Source organism: Erinaceus europaeus, chromosome 12 (genome assembly GCF_950295315.1).
Source record: "Erinaceus europaeus chromosome 12, mEriEur2.1, whole genome shotgun sequence".
Taxonomy (NCBI): domain Eukaryota; kingdom Metazoa; phylum Chordata; class Mammalia; order Eulipotyphla; family Erinaceidae; genus Erinaceus; species Erinaceus europaeus.
In genome coordinates, this window is record NC_080173.1 from 97,449,736 (window position 1) to 97,475,727 (window position 25,992).

Genomic DNA, 25,992 nt, shown 5'->3' on the forward strand with positions numbered 1-25,992 from the left:
TTATAGGCCCAAATCCTTTTTTTTTTAGACTTTTATTTATTTATTTATTTAAATTTTTAATATTTATTTATTCCCTTTTGTTGCCCTTGTTGTTTTATTGTTGTAGTTATTATCGATGTCGTTGTTGGATAGGACAGAGAGAAATGGAGAGAGGAGGGGAAGACAGAGAGGAGGAGAGAAAGACAGACACCTGCAGACCTGCTCCACCACCTGTGAAGCGACTCCCCTGCAGGTGGGGAGCCGGGGGCTCGAACCGGGATCCTCACGCCCCGGACCACTATTTTTATTTACTTTTTAGTCTTTATTTATTAGACAGACAGCCAGAAATGGAGAGGGACGGGGATGACAGAGGGGAAGAGAGATAGAGAGATAGAGATAGAGAGACCCCTGCAACCTGTTTGACCACTTGTGAAGCTTTCCCCCTGCAGGTGGGGACCGGGAGCTCGAACCTGGGTCCTTGCGCATTGTAGCATGTGTGCTCAACCAGGTGTGCCACCACCCGGCCCCCAAATCTTTTTTTCAACCCCACTTTTTTTCCTTCCTATATCTTTTAGAGGAGGAGAGGGAGGGGAGGAGAGAGTGAGGAAGAGTTACCTGCAGTTTTGCTTTGCCCTGTAGATGGGGGCTGGAGGCTTGAACCCAGGTCCTTACACATGGTTAACTGTACACTCTACTGGGTGCATCAGCACTCTGCCCCTTAAATAATTCTTTTCAAAGAAACCGAAGTGTTCGGTTCACGCTTGGAACCCAGTCCGCCTTGCCTTTAGCCACAGGACTTGGACGCGTGCCCTCTCTGGGCTTCTGTCAACTTACATCTAGCTTGTAACTGAGAAGGTAAGTAAAGCAGGACAGGTCATCAATTTTTTTTTTTTTGCCTCCAGGGTTATTGCTGGGGCTCAGTGTCTGCACTACAAATCCACTGCTCCTGGACGCCGTTTTTCTCCCCATTTTGTTGCCCTTGTTGTTATCGTTATTATTGCCATTGATGATGTTGTTGGGATAGGACAGAAAGAGAAATGGAGAGAGAAGGGGAAGACAGAGAGGGGGGAAGAAAGACAGACACCTGCAGACTTGCTTCACTGCTTGTGAAGTGACCCTCCTGCAGGCAGGGAGCCAGGGGCTCGAACTGGGATCCTTACTATTATTATTTGTATTTTTAAAATATAGTAATAAAGAGTGAAGCTCCCTTTTGACAACAGATGCTTGAGTGAGGCTTTCCATGCTTTAAAGGAGTTAGGGAAGAGACCGCTAGGAGCTGCTTCAATTGCTAGAAACAAGTGGCTGGATGCTGTCCTAGCTGTGTGGGGTCTGTAGTCTTATCAGCCGGTGGTATCCTAGGGAGAAAGCTGGGCCCGGAGCTCCTAGACACCTCAGTATACCCTCCCCTGTACAGGCAGCTAGTGACTCACCCTCTGCCCATGCCGTTTCCTAGTTTCTCCAACCTCCTTGGAGTCTAGTACTGGCCCCACCGCAAGTGGAGAAGCCTGTGGGATCCCAAGAACTTGCACTGAATCAGAGATAGGCAGGCAGATGGCCGAGTGCGGTCACGCCTCCTTCCTTCCCTACATCCCAGCTGTTTTGCCCCTTCCCTCTACACCTTCTCTCCAGCTCAGAAGACCCAAGCACAGTCGCAGCCCACACCAGGGGAAGGTCATGGTGAACTGGCCAAAGTGCTGGGGAGCAAGGTTCTGCCGAGTCAGTCATTTCCAAAGGAAAGTAGGGCAGGTCGGAGGCCAGTGTGCTGACCTTACTGTTCTCTCCTGAAACCAGGAATCCCTTGACTAGACTTCAAGACAATGAGTCCAGTCATAATCCAGTGGTTCTCAGACGGTTAGTAGAACTTAAGACCAAAAGATTGAGGGTGAGATCTTCGCCGGGACCCTGCTGTTTGTTGGTGCCTTGAACTGAGGTGTGTTAATCAGCACGTACTGGGGCCACCTCTCCGGGCACGTGGGCGTGGTTCGACGCTGAATAGGTCCCCACTCTGATTGAAGCCTGTCTGCAAGGACCAGTCTATACTGGGGCTACAGGTGATGATGATGGCCCCACGGGGTGAGCCCAGAGAGGTACCAGCTGTCTGTGACCAATGTCACATCTCCTGTCTCCCACACTCTTGTGCAGTGTCCTGGCAACACCCAGCTCCTTCCGGGACACTGAATCGTGATGTTAAGCCGACCCAGCTGGTCCATTCACTCCACGTGTCACTCAGGGGCAGGCCTTCACAACGTTAAGAGGCCTAACTAGGGCAGAACGTAGCAACAAGCATTTCCCTCCACCTCCCCACCACAGAATCAAGGCTAAACTTGCCTTGAGACTACTGGGAGACTGGCTAGCCCCAAGTCCATGATGTAGTGAGACGAGACAGGAGGGTTGGAGGTGCAGTCTGAGCAACTCCTAAGTCCCCATCTTGGTAAGATCCCTGCCCAGGAGTTGTGGGGATTGGTTCGCTCTGGAGCAGAAAACCTGTCCCAGAAGGCACCATTCTATCCTCCCACCCAGTGGGTTTTCTGTAAGCCCCATGCTAGTGAGAAACTGAGGCCCCAAACCTGTCTCAGCTGGCTCGGACAGAGCAGAAACTAAGTGAAGAGTCGGCCGAGCTCCCGGATCACACACCCACTGCTCTCAGGCCAGGAGAATTTAAGGTTGTGGAGATTATCAGATCAGCTGCTCAAAGGTTAGCTCTGAGTAGGCCTGGCTGGATTCTCTCTTCCATCACAAGAATGCCATGTCCTAGAACACTAAGGGAAACAGACTCTTGGAGGCAAAGACATTGTAATAAAGACACTGCTTTTATTTAGTTTGATATGTTTCTATACAGAATGCAGAAAACACATCTGAAAATCAGAAGGAAATAAACACATCAGTGGTTGGTGAGCATTTGAACGTGAGATTGGCTCTCTGCCTCAGAGTCCAACAACCATCGCCAGCCTGGCGCTCAGGGGAGGAGGCTGCCTCCAAGGGCATTGTTGCTGTTATTATTCTGTTCACTGCCCCATCGCCTCCGGGTGCTATGGCAACAGGCCATTCTGGGCCAGCCATGTCTTTGCGTGGCAGTGCCTGATGGTGGGGTTGCTAAGGGCAACAGAGCTGTTTGGAAGGCCTTTTAAGCCTTCACCTGCAACACTGGGGATTGTTTATTTTTTGATGAGGTCATCAGAAATCACCTCACCAGCTCAGCCCTGCTTGTGCTCCTGACTCTGGGACACTGGGCAAACTCCAACTTGGAGGTCTAAGGCCCAGTCACCAGAGGTCCACTGAGCCCTTTAGCTATAGGCTTCCCCGCCCCACACACCCCAACAGAGGCACTGTTCACTTGCCCACCATGCTGGGCAGGGAAGAGAGGCCAGAGCCTGTGGAGAAGGTGCCAGGGGAGCTGCCTTCTGGAAGGGCAAGGTGGAGAGCCCTCCCCTTTGACTGGCCCTTCCCTCCTGAGGCAGCACACACGAATCCTGCAAAAACGGTTCGATATGGCTTAGAAGTGGCTGCTCAGTGTGCAAAGGGAGCCTGGGTCCACCCACCTGCCCTCCATCACAGAAGGGGACATTATTGCGAAAGACATTCCTCCCTAAAAGTCACCCAAAATAACTCCCAGACTAAGAAAAAGTCATGCTTAAAATGGTTTCCTTCAAAGGAGGAGAATCAGAGCAGAGAGCGGGCACCCCTGAGCAGCAGGACAGAGATGCAGATGGATGGACAGACATTCTGCTAAAAAAGGCAAAAGAATCCCCAGTGTAATTCCAGAATTTAAAATGTTAGGAAAAAAGGGGGAGAAAAAAATTTCTATGAGCAAAGCCATCAGTTCCATGGAATCAACACTAAGAGCTTGTACAAACTGCTGTAAGCATCGCCATTTTTAATCTTTTTTTAATAAAACAACTTGAGGCTGTATAAAAACTTCAGTAAAAAATCAGCTTTGAGAGCCCACAGGATTTTACTAGCAACTATTGCCGGCACTCCGCCCCAGCCACCAGACCTTGTCCAGCTGTTCAGGCTCAAGGCCTGGGGCTGCAGTGCCAGGAGGGTGGGCGAGGTCAGGGTGGAGCTGTGGACTACTGGGAGAAAGCGGCCAAGGTCACGTGAGGAAGGAGCATCACATGACATAAAAATATTGCATCTTCACCAAAATGTCCCCCACTGAGTGTTTCAAAAACCATTATGATCCTTTGAGGAGGGAGAAAAACACACACCAGCAGGGTAACAGAAAAGAAGTCGATGTGGTCGAGTCCCTGGACCTCCCAAGGTCCCCTCCCCTCCCCCCCACCTCCATGAGCAGCCCGCCCACCTGGAGCACCTAAGTTGGGGGCCACGGCCACCACTGCCTCTTCCCATGGAAATGAAGCCCCCTGGTGGTGGGCCGGCAGAGGGGAAAGGGTGAGGGGTGTGGAAGTCCACGGCCCGAGAGGCCTCTCCAGCTTCCAGACCCTGGCAGCAGCCGGAGAGCGAGCCCAGCACCAGGGCCGGGAGGCCCCCAGGCAGGCTCTGGGGAATCAGAGCAACCAAGTTCGTAGTGTGAAAAAATAGGATTCCTTTGATAAAAAATACTGTCCCTTGGTCTTCTCTAAGTTTGAAACACCTGGGAGCTTATTTTTAGCAAAGCAATTCCCCATACCCACCCCAAAATTATACATACAAGTTTAGGTAAACAGCAGATTAAATGTAAAAACTGAACCTTAACTTCTGAAAGTCCTTTGAACTTAATCTTTAGCTACTGTTTCCATGTTACATCCTGCAGCTAGACACACGTGAATAGAAAAAACAGTACAATTAGTGTTAAAGGCAAGACGCAGAGAGCCGGGAGGCCACCCAGCACTGCCTGCGAGTTCATTCGCGGTCCCTCCCTCCCTCCCTCCCTTCTCCCTCTACTCCAACAGTGCTTTCAGAGCCAGCCATCAAGAACGCAGCAAAGAATTCTCTATGAACAAACAAAAAGCTGTTAGGCAAAAAAAAAAAAAAAAAAAAAAAAAAAAAGTAAAACTGTCCCCAAAGCCTCTCCAGCTCCTTTGGGGTAAGTTAAGGAGGACCAGAGGGCAGGCTCGTCCAGGCCCTGTGTCAGTGTGTGCTAGGTCAGGTGTCGGCTCCCAGTGGCTGATGGTCTCCGCAGACAACACCGCGTTGTCTTATGGGCCCTGCCCTACCCCTGCCTCCACCCAGGCGCTTGTGGGTTACGGGGGGACATACGGAGGGGGCGACCGGTAAGGGGTCATGTTCTTGGGGCGGGAGCCCTTGCCCTCCATGGGGGCTGTAAAGGGCGGGGGCGGCTGGTAGGGGGGGGCGTTGGGATCCTCATCCCGCAGGGGTGTGTACTCTCCCACCGTGTCCTGGTTCAGAGGAGTGGTCTCGGGCACATTCTGGTTGGGGTACTCGGGAGGGGGGAGGGGCGCTTTCTCCTCCTGCAAGATGAGGGGCATGCTGGAGGAGGGCGGGGGCTTCGAGTCATCCAGCTCGTCCGCAAAGATGATGGGCACCCCCTTCTTGATGAAGGTGGCCTGGTCCTCCAGCGTGAGCTTGCCCTTGCGCTTCTTGCGATAGCAGATCATGGCGATGATGCCTGCGATGAGCAGGATGGCCGCGACCACCACCGCAGGAATGACCGTGTGCAGGTAGACATCGTCCTCGCTGCTCTTCTCGGGGTCCCTGTCCGGCACCTCTGTGGGTGGCGCCACTGAGGTCACCCTCCTGGGCGGTGCCACGGGGATAAACTGGAGGTGCCGGCAGCTACCAGAGCCCACCACAGAGACGCTCACAGCCTTGAAGTCGGGCTCCAGCGTGTTGGAGAAGGCAGCCCGGGGTCGGCCGTCGTCCTCGGCGATCCTCCGGCTCAGTCCCGCGATCTGCTCTTTGGGACAGGGCTCCATGGGCAGCGTGTTGTTGGTCCACTCCACCACAATGGAGCCCCGGGTGATATTCTGCAGAGTGACGGTGCTACAGTTTCGGTCCCCAAAGGCAAAGGCCAGCTTCTTTACCAGGGCGATCTTCCTGTGGATGTCGCTCACCACGGGTGCTGGGTCACCCACAAACTTCGCCTTGAAGCGTGCGGGCGCCTTGTCCCCTTGCGGGCGCCGATGAACGTGGATCTCGAAGGCGTCCACGGCGGACAGGCCCCCTTTGTCCGTGGCGTGCATGAAGTACTCGTGCTTGCCCACATGGCTGCTGTCCGGCAGGCCGTACATGAGCTGGCTGTTGCTGTTGAACTGGACCCAGGACTTCTCACCGAGCAGCTGCTGCTCCCGAAGCTTCAGCGTCAGCTTCAGCTTGTCCGTAGTGGTGTCCTCATGGTCATAGAAGGTATCTGATGGGATCTTCACCTCAAAGTAAGTGCCGACCCAGGCGTCGACTCTGTCGATGTGGTTCTTGAGCTCGGGGCGCTGGTTGGGCTCTCCTCCTCGGGGCAGCCCGCTGGTGGTGGTGCGGATGCGAGTAGGTGGGGAGGCTGTCTCCAACCTGGTGGCGGGGGCTTTGGTAGTGACCCGGGGGACCGGTCGAGGTGTCCGTGGCTTCTTGGTTGGCCTTCGAGTCGTGGTGGTTGAAGAATCAGTTGAAGGCGTGGCTGGTTTTGGTGTGGAGACTCGTGGCTTTTTGGTGGTCGTTGTGGGAGGGGTAATGACTGCTGTAGGCTCCACGTAGCCAGGAATGGTCACTGTTGGGCGGATCTGGCCAGGAACTGTGGTGCCAGCTTCTGCCACACGGGTGGGCTGGATGGGACCAAGTGTTGGGGTCTGAATAATGGCACCTCGAGTCCGAATGGTGACTGTGGGCTTCCCAGGAACTGGGTCCCTGACTGGAGGGACCATGGTCTCTGTCGGAGGTGCAATGGCTGGAGATGTGGGGGTGGGCACGATTCTGGACGGCGGCTCCTGGATGGCCGTAGTCGGAGGCCCAATGGCAGTAACAGGTGTGGGCGTGGCATGGATCTGCCTCCGAATGCGTTTGGGGAGAGGGGGCTTCTTGTTGGCGATGTGCCAACCCACCACAGGATAGCCAAGCTGGGCAGACATGGCCCCCTCCCTGGCAGGGGCCTCCACACCACGTATGTCAGGCACATTGTTCTGGCTCAAGGAGCAGCCCAGCCTCCAGGAAAGCAGGGCCCCATTCTCGACCACCTTCTTGGCGTTTCCTGGGCCGGCCATGAAAGCGGACATGTCAAACAGTCTGTTATTCACCACTGGCACCAGCTTCATGCTGTGAAGCTCCACTTGTGAGAAGCTCTGCATCCTGTGCAGGAGGTCGAGCCTCTCCTTTGGTGTCATCTTGGTGAGGTCAGCGTCCAGAATCACCGTGAGGACAGTCACAGGCTCGTCGGCAGCACAGGCAGATGGCAGCACCTCCCCGGGGTCTGCCGAGGCTGCCCGCATGGACTGTGGTTCGCTGTGCTCCTCTGGGGAGACCTCAATGGAGAACACACTGGAGGCCTGCGGGGTGTGGCTCCCATTGGCCCCCAGCCGAGCGGCACTCACGGAGATGTAGTGGACACCCTTGTCGGTGTCGAGGGGGAGGCCCTCGAGGGTGTGGCTCCGTGGGTCCCAGTGCAGCCAGGATGGCAAGGCCTCCTTTCCCGCTGCAGAAACCTAAAAGAGACACCACCATGAGTTAAGTGCTACTGTCACAGCTGTCAGCCTCAACTGCACTAGGGTGAGCTGTGATTCAGGCATAGTGTTGTGGCTCTAGGAAAGCAGGGCTCCATTCTTTACCACCTTCTTGGTGTTTCCTGGGCTGACCAGGAAAAGTGGACATGAAAGCGGACGTTCCTGCCGCAGGAAAACACCCCCTGTCCTACCCAGAGTCCCTCTAGCTGTCATGAAGGACTGGGCCAGCCAGACGGGGGCTGGGCTGTAAGGCGGTAACTCACCCAGGACCACACAGTGCCAACAGCCGGGTAGGTGCCCAGATGTAAATTCAAAAGTTGCAAATTTTATCAGCGACAAGCTTTGTCTCTGTGTCTGCAAAATCACGTCTGGGTAGCTCACGCACGGTCAACATTCCTTTCCAGCCTCGCCTGTCACTTCTCCCATTCTCTGCATGCGCACAAGTTTGTTTACGTCATAGGTATGGTCACGGGAACCTTTCCTGCCCAGAAGTGGAAGCACACAAGGTGTAGGGGACAGTCCAATGTCACAGCAATGCAATGCACCCACTCTGGTCAGTCTGAAGGCACTTAGTTCCACTGTCTCATCCCATAAAGACCAGAGACACACTGGCCAACAGAAGGTTTGTCTTGCTGGCAGACTCTGCCCAGGGATCAATCGCCTGGCATTGACTATTAACGAAAGAACACTGACAAGTTTCCCTCCCTGTGGCAGGAAGGGCAGAGCCATGCCTGGTGGGCTCCTCAATGACTCCTGCTCCTTAGGCTTTCTTCTGCCAGGAGCTAAGTGCCTCAGTGACTGACCCCGGGCGAGCTTGTACCTGCCCCTCCCTGGACCCAGGGGTCTGGGCAGCTTGCAATTTGACAAGTCCTAGCAGAGACTCCTGGGAGTGTATCGCCACATTTATACACTTTTCCCAGATTTGGGAGCTGCTCTCTTTCCTGATCCAGCTTTCTAGACCTATTTCCAACTCTGACACCATCTCCCCAGACAATACCTTTAGCCTATCTGCATGTTAGCTATTGGGCTCAGGCAAAAATTAGTAAAATCATGGGCCCCATGGAATATACCTAAAATACACATATTAGCTTTTTCCAAAATGGACACCCCAAGTCTCATCTGTTATACTTCTGCCTTTAGGTTCTTGATTATTAAACAATTTGTTCTGCTTTATATCTTAATTCTTTTCAGCCACGAAGCTACAGATGCTACTATGACGTCAACCTGACTTCCCCGGGCAGATGACCTCGTGAATGTGTCCTGGAGCTCCACCTCCCCGCAGCCCTGCCCCACTAAGGAAAGATAGGGACAGGCTGGGAGTACAGGTCGACCTGCCAACGCCCATGTTCATCAGAGAAGCAATTACAGAAGCCAGACCTTCCACCTTCTGCACTCCATAATGATCCTGAGTCCATGATCCCAGAGGGATAAAGAACAGGAAAGCTTTCAAGGGAAGGGATGGGATATGGAACTCTGGTAGCGGGAATTGTGTGGAATTATATACTCCTTTTATCCTATGGTCTTGTCAATATTTTTTATTTTATGAAATTTTCTTTAAGTTTTTTTTTAATATTTATTTCCTTTTTTGTTGCCCCCCCCCATTGTTGTAGCTATTGTTGATGTCATCGTTATTGGATAGGACAGAGAGAAATGGAGAGAGGAGGGGAAGACACAGAGGAGGAGAGGAAGACAGACACCTGCAGACCTGCTTCACCGCCTGTGAAGGGACACCCCCCCGCCCCCGCATGTGGGGAGCCAGGGGCTTGAACTGGGATCCTTACACCGGTCCTTATGCTTTGCGCCATGTGCACTTAACTCGCTGCGCTACCACCCGACTCCCTTTTTTAAAGTCTTATTTTCTCATGAGAAAAAATAGGAGAGAGAGAAAAAGAACCAGACATCACTCTGGTACATTTGCTGCCGGGGGTTGAACTTGGGACCTCCTGCTTTCGAGTCCAAAGCTTTATCCACTGCGCCATCTCCTGGACCACTTTATGAATTTTTTAACATTTATTTATTTTCCCTTTTGTTGCCCTTGTTGTTTTTCATTGTTGTAGTTATTACTGTTGTTATCGATGTCATTGTTGTTAGATAGGACAGAGAGAAATGGAGAGAGGAGGGGAAGACAGAGGGGGAGAGAAAGACACCTGCAGGCCTGCTTCACCAATTACAAAGCAATGCCCCTGCAGGTGGGGAGCAGGGGGCTCGAACCAGGATCCTTAGGCCAGTCCTTGCACTTTGCGCCACCTGTGCTTAACCCGCTGCGCTACCGCCCGACTCCCTATTTTATGAACTTTTTAAAAACATCTTAAAAAGGATAAAGTAACTGAAGACAAATCCATGGTAAGTATTAGGTATATATCTCCTTTATCTACAAAAATACTACTCAAGCATTTAGACTGAAGACTAAGTCTTACTTTTCACTTCAGTTCTGTTAAATGCACACAAAGCAACGGCTGGCAGTAACTGGTACCCCCGTGCATAAAGATCAGTGAGAGGGATATGTGAAGTCTGACTTGCTAGCTTTTCCTACAGTGGAAGATTACACTTTCTATTAACAGCTTCTTCTTCCACAAATATTGTGATTTGTTGCATGCATGCTGTATAACAAAATAAGTGAAGAAATGTTTAACAAACACTATACTGCTGCTTTGCCATGTGCCATCCAGGTACCAGCATGGCCTTCATTTCACTGGAAGAAGTTTCAGTGCTGTGGTGTCTGTCTCTCAGTGTCTTTGTTTCTTTCTATCTGAAAAAGTCCAGAGTGGAGAAGCCCCAGAGACAATGACAACAAATAAATACTGTAGTTATTGGAAATGAAACAATTAAAAAACTGCTGAATGTTTTTGGATTTGTTTTGTTGTTGAAAGTGTGTGACAGGGGTGGAGAGACACTATAAGGGTCATGCCTTTAGGTGCTGAGTTCAAAGGCTCAATCCTCAGCACCACCAAAAACCAGACCAGAGCAGTGCTCTGACTTTCAAAGAAAAGAGTGATTTAGGGAGTCGGGCAGTAGTGCAGCGGGTTAAGCGCACGTGGCGCAAAGCACAATGATCGGAGTAAGGATCCCGGTTCGAGCCCCCGGCTCCCCACCTGCAGGGGAGTCGCTTCATAGGCGGTGAAGCAGGTCTGCAGGTGTCTGTCTTTCTCTCCCCGTCTTCCCCTCCTCTCTCCATTTCTCTGTCGTATCTAACAACGATGACATCAATAACAATTACAACAACAATAAAAAAGGGCAGCAAAAGGGAAAATAAATAAATATATATATAAAAAGAAAAGAGTGATTTAAAATATATGAGACAAAGATATAAGGTGTTCTGAGAGGCAGGGCAGTAATGTGGGTGTTCTGAGAGGCAGGGCAGTAATGTGGAGTAATGTGGGTGAGAGGCAGGGCAGTAATGAACCAGTGTATAGACCCAGGTCTTCAACCAGCCTGGGAGCTTCTTAACACCACTCCAGCAATGACCACGAAAGGGATGAGAGAGCGCTTGACTCGGCAGAGGGCAGAGAGGAGACAGGAAGAAGGGTCTGGAAAGGAGCCGTTGGTGGAGCCAGCCACGGAGAAGCCACTGTTGAGAATAAACAAGACTGGTGAAAGTCAGAAGAGACCCCAGAGGGGGATGCGAACTAGTGGGTCAGCCCCACAGAACATTCCTGAGTGTCCAGGCAGGAAGATTAACCCTGTGTGTTACATCAGGATACAGGAGGACGCAACCCAAGTGCATTCCCTGGGCTATCTCTAGCCATGCAAAGCTGTTTTCTACCATGAAAAAGAAAAGGGTCCTGGGTGTCGGGAGATAGATAGCACAGGATCCCGGTTCGAGCCCCCCACTCTCCACCTGCAGAGGGGTCGCTTCACAAGTGGTGAAGCAGGTCTGCAGGTGTCTATCCCCCCCGTCTCCCCCTCCTCTCTCGATTTCTCTTTGCCCTATCCAGCAACAACAGCAATGGCAACAATAACAATAAGAGCAACAAATTGGGGAAAATGGCCTCCAGGAGCAGTGGCTTCATAGTGCAGGCACCGAGCCCCAATAATAACCCTGGAGGGGGAAAGATAAGATATACCAGACCAATCTTTGGTCAAGGCTTCTAACAAGGCATACACTTGAGTTTAACATGACAAAAAACACTGTAACATGTCAACAACAGGTAACAAACATTCATGAAAACCACTGGTTTCACACGGTGAGACACAATACTCACTCTATTTTTGTCTCCAGAGTTATCGCTTAGACTCTTGGTGCCCGCACCACGAATCCACGGCTCCTGGAGGCCATTTGTTGTCTTTGTTGTTTATTGTTGTTACTGTTGTTGTTGGATAGGACAGAGAGAAATGGAGAGAGGAGGGGAAGACAGAGAGGGGGAGAGAAAGACAGACACCTGTAGACCTGCTTCACCGCTTGTGAAGCAAGCCCCCTGCAGGTGGGGAGCCGGGGACTTGAACTGGGATCCTTGCACTTCGAGCCGTATGTGCTTAACCCGCTGCCCTACTGCCTGGCCCCCATAATGCTCACTTTTAAATGAAGCAGAAGAAAAGTGATAGCTTTATTTTGATTTTTTTAATTATTTATTTTTAATCATACCTACACCCAGATATCAGAGCACTGCTCTGGCAACAATCAAACCAGGGGTCTCACACATGCAAGTCCAGTGCTCACCTGCTGAACTACCTCCTAACTGCTATTCTGGTTTTATTTTATTTTATTTAATATTTATTTATTATTTATCCCCTTTTGTTGCCCTTGTTGTTTTATTGTTGTAGTTATGATTGATGTCGTTGTTGCTGGATAGGACAGAGAGAAATGGAGAGAGGAAGGGGAAGACAGAGACGGGAGAGACAGACAGACACCTGCAGACCTGCTTGACCAATTACAAAGCGACTCCCCTGCAGGTGGGGAGCCGGGGCTCAAACGCCGGTCCTTGCACTTTGCGCCACCTGCGCTTAACCCACTGCGCTACCGCCCGACTCCCCTATATTTTTTAATAATGATTGTGGTCTTCCAAGTTATTTATTATTATTATCATAATCTTTTATTGTACAGACAGCTGGAAATTAAGAGGAAGAGGGAGGTAGTGAAGGGGAGAGACAGAGAGACACCTGCAGCACTGCTTCACCACTTGTGAAGCTTTCCTCCGGCAGGTGAGAATGGGGGTTTAAACCCAGGTCCTTGTGCACTGTAGCATGTGCATTCAACCAGGTGCACCACCACCCGGCCTCGCTGTCTTGATTGTATAATCTATCCTCATTAAAGCACTGCTCAGCTCTGTCTTATGATGGTGTGGGGGACTGAACCTGGGATTTCAGAGCCTGAGGCATGAAAGTCTTTTTGCATAGTAACCATTATGCTACTCAAAGATTACTGAAACAAGTTCTTTGTCTAGCTATCCACAGCTCAGCAAATATTTAGGGCAAGCCCAGTGAGAGAAACAGATCTCTCCACTACACATCTGCTCTCCCCTCCACAAACTCTGGCTCCTTCGGGTCCTGGAGTCCTGACATGTACTGGTCATGGTACATATTAACTTTTAACAAGTGTTAATATTTGCTCTACTGTTGCTCACTTGTTGTATTCAAAACCCCACGCATGGCCAAGCATCGCGGTACGGGACTAGCAAGTTCAGGCAGTACTTTGAGTGGCAGTGATTCATTTTACTAGAAGGGTCATGGGATACAGAACAAATCCAAGCTCCACAAGGAACTGCGCCAAGTCACAGGCAAGCTGGTATTTATCCATTTTCAAGGCCACTGGGGGAAAACCCCTGACACGGGAGGTCTCAACATACCTGAAGGCCTGGCAGCACCCCAGCACTTCTGAATGACTCTACTGGCGGCCCCACCCTCCACAGGTGCTCACTTCAGGGGTGTTCAGCGACTCAATGTCTGTACGGCCCTGACGAAGCCCCTTAGCTCCAGCTCTCCAGATGCCACCCCCACCCCAGCCTTCAAAACTTCCCGGCCCTGGGCCACGTGGCCTTTCCTTTCCGGACCTAAAGATAAAGGGGCACGCGAAAGCGCCGCCGAGAAACGCAGCTCCGTGAGGGGCCAGGACTCAGGTGTGTGGCGACTCCGCCGAGGGGAGGCCCCATCCCCAGCAGCCTCAGCTGGGCCCTGCCCCAGGAAGGCTGTCTTCATCCCGCCGCAACATATTTTCTTCTCCGTAAAAAGAAAAGGGGAAAGGGGGCCAGCAAAATGGCTGTCTCGGTAGTGAGCCTGTTTGGCCAGACTTGGAGCCAAGGCTCCAGCTCAACCTCTACCTCACAGAAGAGGCTGCAGTGCTGTGGTGTCTCTCCCTTCATCTGAACGTGTCGGTCTGAAGCGGTAAAACCCCAGTGACAGCAGCAGCAGGAAGAGGGACAGGGGCACGGGGGGGATGATAGCACCACAGGGCCAGACACACGGTGCTCTTTCGGTGCTGACTTCCTGCCTAGGCGCCTAGGAGCTGAGTCCAGACCGAACGCATAACGTGAGGCTGCGGGCCAGGCCCGGGGCGCACTCCTCACTTCACGCTGCATGTGCCGGGGTAATGCTCGAGAGTCTGATGCCTTGTCCACTGGGCCATCTCCCAGACTGTGCCCAGAGTAATGCTTCGAGCTCGCTCCCTCGCTCCCTCCCTCCCTCCCCCTCTCTCTCTCATTAGTAAATAAATCTGAAAAAAGACTGAAAGTTCCCAGAATCAGTCGCTCAACTTCAAATCCTAACAACATCTCACTTTATCAATGTTATCCTTCAAGCCTTCTCAGAAACTTAAAAACAACTAACACAGAAGCCTAAATGCTCAGTACGTAGAGTTGATGAGTCTGGATAAATGCCATTCTGAACCCCCCGCCTTCTTTCTCCAACCCACATTTCCCGGTGTGCTGTATTCACAAGGGGTCCATTCAGAGCCGGGAACACCCACTCAAGGCAGGGAAAACCACAGTTCATCTCATACAGGCGGGAGTTGTCACAAAGCTCTCAAGCATCCAGAGAAATGCTCCTTTCATGAACCTCCCTTCTAGGCCAAAAAGAGCATCCATTGTTCTCAGGGGAACAATGAGGGCCCACGCCAACAGCTGAGAGCATGGTCCCAGCAAGGATTGTTCTCAGGCTGCAGACAGTCTTGGGCAGAGGGAAAGTCCACACTGTCTGCAGGGAATAACAAAAAGATTTTTTTTTTAAAAAAAAAAAAAAAAAAAAAAGGACCCCCACAGGACTCTAAGAAGAGCTCAGTCATTTCCTGAGGGGGGCAAAAAAATTCCGACAGTTCTACAGAGAAAAAGTTTAAACATCTCCACGTATATAATCACCATGCTTCAGCCGGCCCCATGCTCAGTCATGTCGGAGAAGCAATAATATCAAGAAGCAAGAATCAGGCAAAGTCATAATAGTGCAGGATCTGTTCAGAAAACAATCAACTGGTTTCTGTGGAGCCCCTTCCCGCAGACCCTGGAGGCAGTGGAATGGTTACTAAACAAGACTTTCATGACCGAGACGCCCAAGTCCCAGAAAGACATGAAAGTGGGGGCCGAGTGCTGGTGTACCTGGCTGAGCGCACACATCACAGTGCACAAGGACTGGGTTCAAGCCCCTGGTCCCCACCTGCAGGGGGAAGCTTCAAAGTGGTGAAGCAGGGCTGCAGGTGTCTCTGATTCTCTTATCTCCCCCTGCCTCCTCAACTTCTGTCTCTATCCAAAAGACATGACAGCGTCCGTGCGGGGCACAGCAGAGGACACAGACCCTCCCTCGGGGTCGCATCCTCGAGGTAGGCAGGAGCCTCTTTCTCCCGACTCCCTTCCTGGTGTATAAAGTATAGGGAAGTCTTTGTTTTAGGTGCTGGCACATGATGGGCACACAGAGCTGATGCCAAGGAACACAGCCTCTGCCACTGAGACCCTCAGAGATGCCACAACCTTCTGAATCAGCGTCAACAAGCAGTCCACACAGGTCACACCGGGCAGCTCACTTAGAGTGGTAATTATCTCTCCCTTTGACGAACTGCTATTCAGGCTGCTGCAGACCATTAATCGCTCCATCATCAATCCTCACGCACTCTCCCTACCAGTCAGCGAATACGACAAGTGCGTCATCTAATCTCTGCCCATGGGCCCTCATTAGGTAACTGTGTCATGTTCAAATTGACGTGATGATCAGCTTTCACTTGGAAACCCCACAGGAAGCTTGAGTTAAGCATGCATACGAACAAAAAGAAACAAGAATTTCAAGTACAGAATTCTGCTAGAAGCAGAAGCATAGGGTTTTACAGGAATGTTGCTTTCACCAGGTTAGAGGGAAAGGGCTTCAATGTCTCAAGGAGCATTCAAATCCAATCTGAAAGAGGTGACTCTAACATTGCCAATAGAGGAGAGAAAGAGGCATGGGGTGGCTCCTGAGTTTGCCAGAGACACAGAGCAGAGAAAGGCTGGGGTGGCTGGGTCACGGCATACAAAGGGAAAGGGGCAGGGAAAGAGGGAGAGGGAGGCAGGCCAGAGGTTGGATCACAATGGGCGTGATCCTAAGGGCAACCTGACCATGGGTAGCTTTATCAGACTAAAGTTTTACAGATAAAGCTGTCTCTTCAGTGTAGAGAACAGATTGAGGGGTCAAAGATGGAAGTAGGGAACCTGGGAAGAAGTAAGCAAGTAGAAGCTTGGAAGACAGTATAAGTTGCTCTGTTGACAGTATAGAACGACGTTTAGAGGTCAACCCAGCAAAGCTCTTTGGGACCAAGATACGAAAAGTTCTTCACAGAAAGATGTTAGGCAGCCAGTGGATGTTACATTCCTGGACAGGGAGATAGCTCACCCAACAGAAGGCGTGCCTCACCATGAGTTCAAACCCTGGTACCATAAGGGCTTGACATCACAGGAGCTGCAAGATGATGGAGCAGTGCTATGGAGTCTCACACCTTCCCCCTCTCTCCTCTCTCTTTAGAGAGAGGGAAAGTCGACCCAGAGAAGCCTCCTAAGTAATGGTAATGCCCATGTGTGAAGCCGTGGCACAAAGCTTATGAAAATGAGTTGTATCATCAAAGATAGTTAGTAACCCAGGAAGGAAAATTCAAACTACACAAATGAAAAAAGATTCAAAGTATGTCAGGTATGATCTAGCTCTCTTTGAGATGTCTGTGTGCCATGGACAACTCCTGATGAATACAGAAAACCATGAAGGAATTCACTGTGTGCTAGGACCCACAGGGGATTTTCTTGTCCCTTTTCTCACAAATTATATTTATACATCATAGTGAAAGAGAGGAATCTGCTTTAATATCAAACCTTTGTAATCTTGTTTTATGGATAGGAAACAAAAGCTTTCTTTTGTTTATAAGAAATAAGAAATAAAGATTTCTTTAAATAAGAAATAAAGATTGTTTATAAGAAATAAGAAATAAAGATTTCTTATTTCCCACACCATACAATCCTGGTATAAGATTATTAAGGGGAGTCGGGCTGTAGCGCAGCCGGTTAAGCGCAGGTGGCGCAAAGCACAAGGACCGGCATAAGGATGCCGGTTCGAACCCCGGCTCCCCACCTGCAGGGGAGTCGCTTCACAGGCGGTGAAGCAGGTCTGCAGGTGTCTAGCTTTCTCTCCTCCTCTCTGTCCTCCCCTCCTCTCTCCATTTCTCTCTGTCCTATCCAACAACAATGACAACAACAACAATAAAACAACAAGGGCAACAAAAGGGAATAAATAAAATAAATATTAAAAAAAAAGATTATTAAGAGGGAGTCAAGTGGTAGCACAGCGGGTTAAGCGCACGTGGCGCAAAGCGCAAGGACCAGCATAAGGATCCCGGTTCGAGCCCCCGACTCCGAGTCGCTTCACAGGTGGTGAAGCAGGTCTGCAGGTGTCTTTCTCTCCCCCTCTCTGTCTTCCCTCCTCTCTCCATTTCTCTCTGTCCTATCCAACAACAACGACATCAATAACACCAACAATAAAACTACAACAACAATAAAAAAGGGCAACAAAAGGGAAAAGAAAGAAATAAACATAAAATAAAATAAATAAGTTTTTTAAATAAATTTTTCTTTTGCCTTCTGGGCTTTGAACTTACACGATTTCATTGTTAGACTCTCAAGCACGAGGTCTCAAGTTCAGTCCCCAGCATCACATTTCCCAGAGTGCTGCCTTGGTTCTCTCTCTCTTCCTCCTGTCTCACACACACACACACACAGAGATACAGACGTGTGTGCTGATCTGTATGCTAGGAGACTGTCACTAGCTTGTGGGATATACTTTACACGCCTAACGGTCACAATGCAAATTCACTCAGGATATAGGAGAAATGTCAAAGAATCACAACCTCAGAAGAGGGATAGTGTTTCCTCAGACAAAAGCTTCCTGTCACCTGACTTTCATCCTAGGCCAGTCCAGGTCTCCTGCTTTGACATGGGTCATATATCCTCATGCTCTCTGGGCTGTTTCCCCAAAATTAGATGTGGCAAGGCTCAAGTTTAGGTATTAATCTTAGTTCTTGAGTGACTAAAGACCTTAGTAAGCAAAGACCATCAAGTTGGAACAAAATCCCTGTATTTATACCTTAGGTTAAGATTCGGTTCAGGCAGGAAGGTAGCATGGCATAAAGATTCTGCAAACTTTCATTTTTTTTTTCTACTTATATTTACTTATTGGATAGAGATCGCTGGAATTTTAGAGGGAAGGAGATGATAGGGAGAGAGACAGAGAGACACTTGCAGCACTATTTCCCCACTTGCAAAGCTTTCCCCCTGTAGGTGGGGAGTGGGGGTTCGCACCTGGGTCCTCGCACATTATAACATGTGTGCTCAGCCAGGTGTGCCACCTGCTGGTCCCCAAACTTTCATTTCTTTAACACTTTATTGATTTATTTGGGTGGAGACAGAGAAGCAGAGAGAGAGACATCTGCAGCATTGCCTCACCAGTAATAAAGCTTCCCCCCTGCAGGTGGGAGCCAGGGGCTCGGAAACGGCTCTTTGAGCTTATAGTATGTGTGTGTGCTCACTGGGTTTACTTCCACCTGGCCCACTCACATTTTCTCTAGGTGATACTCTCAGAATGGGGCAAGAATACATGTTTAGAATTCTGTTCTGAGGTATCTGGCTCCCCAGATTAATGTTCTTCCAAACATTAATGGGTGCAGATCTCTTAAAGGGCACTATAAGAACTGAACTTGAAACTTAGAACCGAAAAACTAAACTGAGAAGGGAGGGCGGTAGTGCAGTGGGTTAAGCGCAGGTGGCGCAAAGCCCAAGGACCAGCATAAGGAGCCCAGTTCAAGCCCCCAGATCCCCACCTGCAGGGAAGTCACTTCACAAGTGGTGAAACAGGTTTGCAGGTGTCTTTCTCTCCCCCTCTCTATCTTCCCCTCCTCTCTAGATTTCTCTCTGCCCTATCCAACAATAATTACAGCAACAACAACAATAAACAAGGGCAACAAAAGTGAAAAAATAGCCTCCAGGAGCAGTGGATTCGTGGTGCAGGTACCAAGCCCCAGCAGTAACCCTGGAGGCAAAAAAAACTAAACTGAAACAAAAAACCAAATCTTAAAAAAGATGAAAATTCCTCCTCATTCACACTTCTATACAAGTCTCACCTTGATGACTTCTCCATTGGAAGAGATTAAATCTGTTGGAATGGTCACTCGAAATGAGCGCCCAACAACAGCTGTGCCATCAGGAATGCCCACCACCGTGGGAGCAGTCTCGTGGAGGTCTGAGAGCACCGAGTGCATGGATGCCTCGAGCTGATGTTCCCAGTCCCTGACAGCCTCTGAAGGTTCACTGGGCCAGTGGCACTGAGCCACAGCCACCAAAAGCAGAAGTAGAAAGGTCCTCCCCCAGAGGGGAAGCAGCAGCGAAAAGTCCACAGACATCCTCATCCCAGGCTGAGTCTGCTCAAGCCGACGGTCGACAGGAAGGGAGGGAAACGATGTGGTCCCACAGGTGGGTCCTCACCCTCTGCACACCTGCTCCATCTCAGAGCACCCAGAGCCTGAAAAAGAAAGAGTGGGCGAAGGCTTTAGCGACCTCCGTGGTTTCAAAGTTATGCAAAGTAGCCCTAACTGATCCTAACCAAAGGAGTCTACCTTGATCCAGCTTGAGATGGCCAAGTCTCACCTGTAGAGCACATACTTCACTATGCACGAAGACACAAGTTCAAGCCCCCAGCTGCCATCTGGGAGCACCATGCAATGGGGAAGCTTCACAAACAGTGAAATGATGCTGTGGTGTCCTTGTGTTTCTGTCCTTCTCCCTCTGTGTGTGTGTGTGTGGGGGGGGGGGGGATCTGCTGACAGAATCACTCAGGCACTAAGCCTCCACCTACAGCGGAGTCGCTTCAAAAGCGGTGAAGCAGGTCTGCAGGTGTCTGTCTTTCTCTCCCCCTCTGTTTTCCCCTCCTCTCTCCATTTCTCTCTGTCTTACCCAACAATGAACGGCATCAACAATAACAATAATAACAACAAGGGCAACAAAAGGGGGGAAAATGGCCTCCAGGAGCAGTGGAGTCATGGTGCAGGCACTGAGCCCCAGCAATAACCCTGGAGGCAAAAAAAAAAAAAAAAAAAAAAAAGACATCAATTGTATCCATGAGTCAAAAGTGTTCTGAAAATCATTCCCCCCAATAAAATGATTAAAAAATGTTCAAACTCAAAAACTTTTTAAAAGACGACTGAACTACTTCAGCAGATGTAGAGCACGGGAGTACACATGGTTTCACTTAGTTGTTCATTACATAAGATTCTCAAGTATGAGGTCCTGAGTTCGATCCCCGACAGCACATGTACCAGAGTGATATCTGGTTCTTTCTATCCTCCTATCTTTCTCATGAATAAATAAATAAATTCTTTTTAAAAAAATGTTTAAAGTCCTGGGCATAATATGTAACATCAGCAAGAAACTCTAAAATTTCTTTTTTTTAAAGTTATTTTTTATATTTATTTATTCATTTTCCCTTTGTTTTTGCCCTTGTTGTTTTATTGTTGTAGTTATTATTGTTGTTATTGATGTCTTCGTTGTAGGATAGGACAGAGACAAATGGAGAGAGGAGGGGGAGATAGAGAGGGAAGAGAAAAAGACGCCTGCAGACCTGCTTCACCACTTGTGAAACGACTCCCCTGCAGGTGGGGAGCCAGTGGCTTGAACCGGGATCCTCTCGCGGGTCATTGTGTTTTGCGCCACCTGCGCTTAACCGCTGTGCTACCGCCCGACTCCCGAAACTCTAAAATTTCTAAAGGCAGACCAGCTGCCTCAACGCCCCAGGACTCAAGAAACTGCACAGTGCCGAGTCCCCTGGGGTTTCTTTTTTGACTCATACAACCCAGAATTAGAGCTAAAGAAGCTGGCGACTCAGAAATGCCAAGAAATGAGACGAAAAAAAAAAAAAAATCCAAACAAAAGTTTGCTTTCTTTAGCCAGCGGAGAAGGAAAGGGACAGCCTAGTAAACAGAATACATTAGGACAAGAACAGCTCTATTCTAGTGAAATATCACAGAAAAAACTGATAGCCCAACCCCACCCACACTACTGAAAGGCTAATCTAAGAGGATCCTAGATTTCCACCTCATGAGCTGGTGACAACGCGATCTAATAATAACCCCTCTGAAGAACTGTCATAGGTGATGCAGTAGATAAAGCACTGGACTCTCAAGTGTGAGGGCCTGAGTTCGATTCCCGGCAACATATGTACCAGAGTGATGTCTGGTTCTTTCTCTCTCCTCCTATCCCTTTCGTTAATAAATATTAAGGAAGGAAGGAAGGAAGGAAGGGGAGGGGAGGGGAGGGGAGGGGAGGGGAGGGGAGGGGAGGGGAGGGGAGGGGAGGAAGGAGGGCCGTGTGGTGGCACACCTGGTTGAGCGCACATATTACAGTGCACAAGGATCCGGGTTCGAGCCCCTAATTCCCAGCTGCAAGGGGAAAGCTTTGCGAGTGGTGAAGCAGGTCTGCAGGTGTCTCTCGCCTTCTCTATCTCCCCTCCTCCTCTTAATTTCTGGCTGTCTCTATCCAATAAATAAAGTTAATTCTTTAAAAATATTTACTTCTTTTTGTTGCCCTTGTTGTTTTTATTATCACTGTAGCTATTGTTATTGATGTTGTCATTGCTGGATAGGACAGAGAAATGGAGAGAGGAGGAGAAGAGAGGGGGAGAGAAAGACAGACACCTGCAGACCTGCTTCACTGTCTTTGAAGCGAACCTCCTGCAGTTGGGGAGCCGGGGGCTTGAACCGGGATCCTTACACTGGTCCTTATGCTTTGCCACGTGCGCTTAACCCGCTGTGCTACTGCCCGACTCCCTAAAGAATTTTTAAAAGAAACTTTAAAAAAAAAAATAAGAGAGAAGGAAGGAAGGAGAGAGAAGAGAAAGAGAAAGAGAGAAAGAAAGAGAGAGAGAGGGAGGGAGGGAGGGAGGGAGAGAGAGAGAGAGAGAGAGAGGGAGTCGGGCAGTAGCGCAGCGGGTTAAGCCATGTGGTGCAAAGCGCAAGGACGAGCTTAAGGATCCTGGTTCGAGCCCCCGGCTCCCCACCTGCAGGGGAGTCGCTTCACAGGCGGTGAAGCAGGTCTGCAGGTGTCTGTCTTTCTCTCTCCCTCTCTGTCTTCCCCTCCTCTCTCCATTTCTCTCTGTCCTATCCAACAACGACAACATCAACAACAATAACTACAACAACAATGGAAACAAGGGCAACAAAAAAGAAATAAATAGAAGGAAGGAAGGAAGGAAGGAAGGAAGGAAGGAAGGAAGGAAGGAAGGAAGGAAGGAAGGGGGAACTGTCAGAGTGGCCCAGTTGGAAGCTGGAAGCTTCATCCCTACAGGTCAGCCATAGTAAGCAGCCTCCTCTCCATATATATATATATTCATGGCAGTGGAAGGCACACCCACACAGGAACTGACAAGGGCTCTCTCCCTACTGCCTGTGGGGACGCCTCAACAGGAGGAGAAGAAAAACAGCACTCATCACTGTGCAATGCTCCTGAGACCTAGGGGTCGGGAACACCCATCTGCGCCCCCCCCAACAAGGGCACTGGGGCTGAGAGGGAACCTGCACTTTTCTCCTGCCCCTCCTCTGCTATGAGGGTGTCAGAAAAAGCCGGCTAAACCTCTCAAAGTTTCAGAACAAAGTAGCCCAACTTTTTTTTTTTTTTTGGGGGGGGGAAATCCCTCATATCCAGAACCAGGGGTCTCAAACTGAATGGATAAACAAGCAAACAGTAGTTGATAACTGAGATAACAAATATCAGAAGTAGGGGTAGCATGATGGTTATGCAGAAAAAGAGGAGAAGGAGGGAGGGGGAAAAGAAAAAGAAAACTTTCATGTCTGAGGTTCTGAAGTCCCAGGTTCAATGTTCTGTACCACTAAAAAAAATTGCTTGTGGGGCAGATAACATAATGGTTATGCAAAGAGACTCATGCCTGAGGTCCAAAGTCCCAACATCACTATGAACCAGAGCACTGTACTCTGGTTAAAGGGGGGGTGGTGGTGGTGGTGGATAGCATAATGGTTATGCAAAGAGATTCTCAAGCCTGAGGCTCCTAAATCCCAGGTTCAATCCCCGGCACCACCATAAGCCAGAGCTGAGCAGTGCTCTGGTGTTTCTCTCTGTGTATTTCTCTCTCCGAATCTCTCTCAAAAAAATTAAAAAATTTAAAAAGGGGGGAGGGAGTGGGGCAGTAGTGTGGCAGGTTAAGCACACATGGTGCAAGGACCCAAGGACCGGTGGCATAAGGATCCCAGTTCGAGCCCCCGGCTCTCCACCTGCAGGTGAGTCGCTTCACAGCAGCAACTACAACAATAAAAATCAAGGGCCACAAAAGGGAAAATAAATATAAATTTTTTAAAAACTTGCCAAATAAAAATAAACAAATTTAAACAATTAAAATAGATGCCACCAGAGTTATCACTGGGGCTCAGTGCCTGCAGAATAACTCCACAGATCCTGACAGATTTTTTTAAGAGACAGAGAAATTCAAAGGGAAGGGGAGGCTGGGAGGGAGAGGAGACACCTGCAGTATTCCTTACTCAGCACTTCATCTGTGGCGCCACTTCAGAGGCGCCTCCCTGCTATCTGTCTTCTTACACCTTCCCTATTCTACTTTACCACCTAATTACATTTCTTTCTAGGTTTCCTTTTTTAAAAAACTATTTTAAATTGTGACAGTGAAGTTTTCTCTTACACATTCTAGATTTCAATTCTTATACAATGTGCATTTTAACTCTTGAGGCTTTAGGAGTTAAATTTAACTGAGATATCTCAGCTCAAGAGAGACAGAAGGGCAGGGACATATTTGGTGAAATCACTGATTATGCTAAGCAAGCAAAGTGTCAGACACCCACCCGTAGAATGATGGGACGGTTATACAAGACTTGCTTTTCTAAGTTTCTTTATACTTAATTAAATTAAATTCAGTTAATCTCTTACTTTCCTAACCTGATTCTCCATTTTTAAATCCTCAGCTTGCTTGAAAACAGCAAGGGCGGTGAGACACGCCCTGCCCCACCAGCCTGCTATCTGTGGACACATGATGACACGGGGCATCTATTTCACGGGCTGACTAAGTGCTCTGCATTTGGAAGCAGGCGATGTCCAGGGCACAACTCCAACTGCTGTGTGCTGGTTTTCCAGGCTCTGGGGAGAAAAGACCTTTTGGCAACTTGGTAAAAAGCAGCCTTGTGTATTTTTTATTTTTTCAGTTGTCACCAGGGCCTCAGCACTCTGAGTCGACTTTTTCAGACAGAGAGACAGCACTGTTTCACCAATGTAGAGCTGCCCCCCTTGCAGGTGGGGGGTCCTGTGGACGGGATGTTTACACTCAGCCAAGTGCGTCATGACCCGGCCCCGGGTTCTATTTAAAACCAAACTAAAGTAACACATGTTCAGTCCCTGCTATAGATTCAGAAAATCAAGTCAAAAGTCTTAACTGAAACTATAATTTTAGTTCCATCTAGCAAAAAGGTTCTTGCCCAGACATGCAGAATTAAAATTAAAAGTTAAAGTCAGTAGCATAACCGTAAGAATACTGGAAAAGGTTGACCAGCTTAAAACTGTTCAATCTGGGGAGTCGGGCTGTAGCGCAGCGGGTTAAGCACAGGTGGAGCAAAGCACAAGGATCCTGGTTCAAACCCCGGCTCCCCACCTGCAGGGGAGTAGCTTCACAGGCGGTGAAGCAGGTCTGCAGGTGTCTATCTCGCCTCCTCTCTGTCTTCCCCTCCTCTCTCCATTTCTCTCTGTCCTATCCAACAACAACAACAACAACAACAATAATAACTACAACAATAAAACAACAAGGGCAACAAAAAAATTTTTTAAAAACTGTTCAATCTGATGACCAACAGGATGTACTTGATTTAGGAAAACAGTAGTGTGAAGTCATTGTTCATCTGGGCCTTAAATACCAAAAGGTAGGCAAATTTCTCTGCTTTGAGTTAAAAACTGACTTTTTTTCACTCTTTAGCATGCCATGAAGAAGAGGGCCAGTCACACTGAAACTGCTCACAGTTCAGCGGCAGAGGAGGTTTCCCCAACATAAAAAGCAGCTCCCTCCCTCCACGCACTCCTCAGGCACCACACAGAGACCAGAGGTGGGGGCAGCCACAGAGAAGTCTTTCAGGGCTGGGGATATTTCAGAGGGCTTCAGGGTGACCTACAGAAACCTAAGAGGGAAAACATGCCGGAGAAGAAGGCTGCCACCTCTGAAGACCGGGGGCCACACTTGTTTCACTTGGAGAGCTCTCAGGAATTCTCACTTGTCACAGAAACCGAACGCAGCGGTCCAGGAAGAGCTTCTATAGGCTGTTTTTTCTGCCCCAACAAAGGCAGGAAGGAAGCAAAGGTTGACTACCTGGTCACACACTCACTCGGGCGCAACAAGTCCTACATGAGGGGAGAGAGAAAGCTCAGGACCAGGCTGACCACTAGACCATGATTTGTGATCTTGGTAGATCTTTAACATTTTCTGTGTCACAGCTCACTGGAGACCAGTTCTCGCTACACTCTCGCTACACTCCGCCAGAATGTATACTCGTCAACAGCACTCGCTGCTGGCCAGGACACTCAGAAACGTCGGAGATGGGCAGCATAGCGAATAAAGCACCAGACTCTCAGGCATGAGGTCTTGAGTTCAGTCTCCAGCATCCCATGTGCCAGAACTTTTTTTTTTAAATAATTTATTTCTTTATTGGGGAATTAATGCTTTACATTCAACAGTAAATACAATAGTTTGAACATGCATAACATTCCCCAGATTCCCATTTAACAATACAACCCCCACTCATCATTTTTCATGGACCTGTATTCTCCCCACCATGTGCCAGAACTTTGGCTCTCCTCAAACTTTGAGAATTTAATGTCTAAATTATCAATTTTATGCTACATGTTTATACCACAATCTGGATATACTGACATTAAGACTGGAGAGAAAGTGCACAGGATTTTCCTGCAAACGGTGCCAGCTTTCATCAAAC

The 25,992-nt window shown here is 49.2% G+C and overlaps 1 protein-coding gene across 4 annotated transcripts in view; it reads right to left on the bottom strand.

Annotated features, from left to right (window-relative positions):
* Positions 1-2,770: 2,770 nt before the first annotated feature.
* Positions 2,771-25,992, bottom strand: part of DAG1 (dystroglycan 1) — a 61,596-nt gene continuing 38,374 nt past the window's right edge. For 3 of the 4 annotated variants that reach the window (XM_060204727.1, XM_060204725.1, XM_060204726.1), the window contains exons 2-3: positions 19,132-19,529; positions 2,771-7,565 (exon numbers count right to left, since the gene is read on the bottom strand). In XM_060204727.1, coding sequence (XP_060060710.1) covers positions 5,163-7,565; positions 19,132-19,416 — 2,688 coding nt within the window. In that variant the 5' untranslated portion in view covers positions 19,417-19,529 and the 3' untranslated portion in view covers positions 2,771-5,162. The remainder of the gene's footprint in view (positions 7,566-19,131; positions 19,530-25,992) is intronic. The other variant, XM_060204728.1, reaches the window with a different exon arrangement.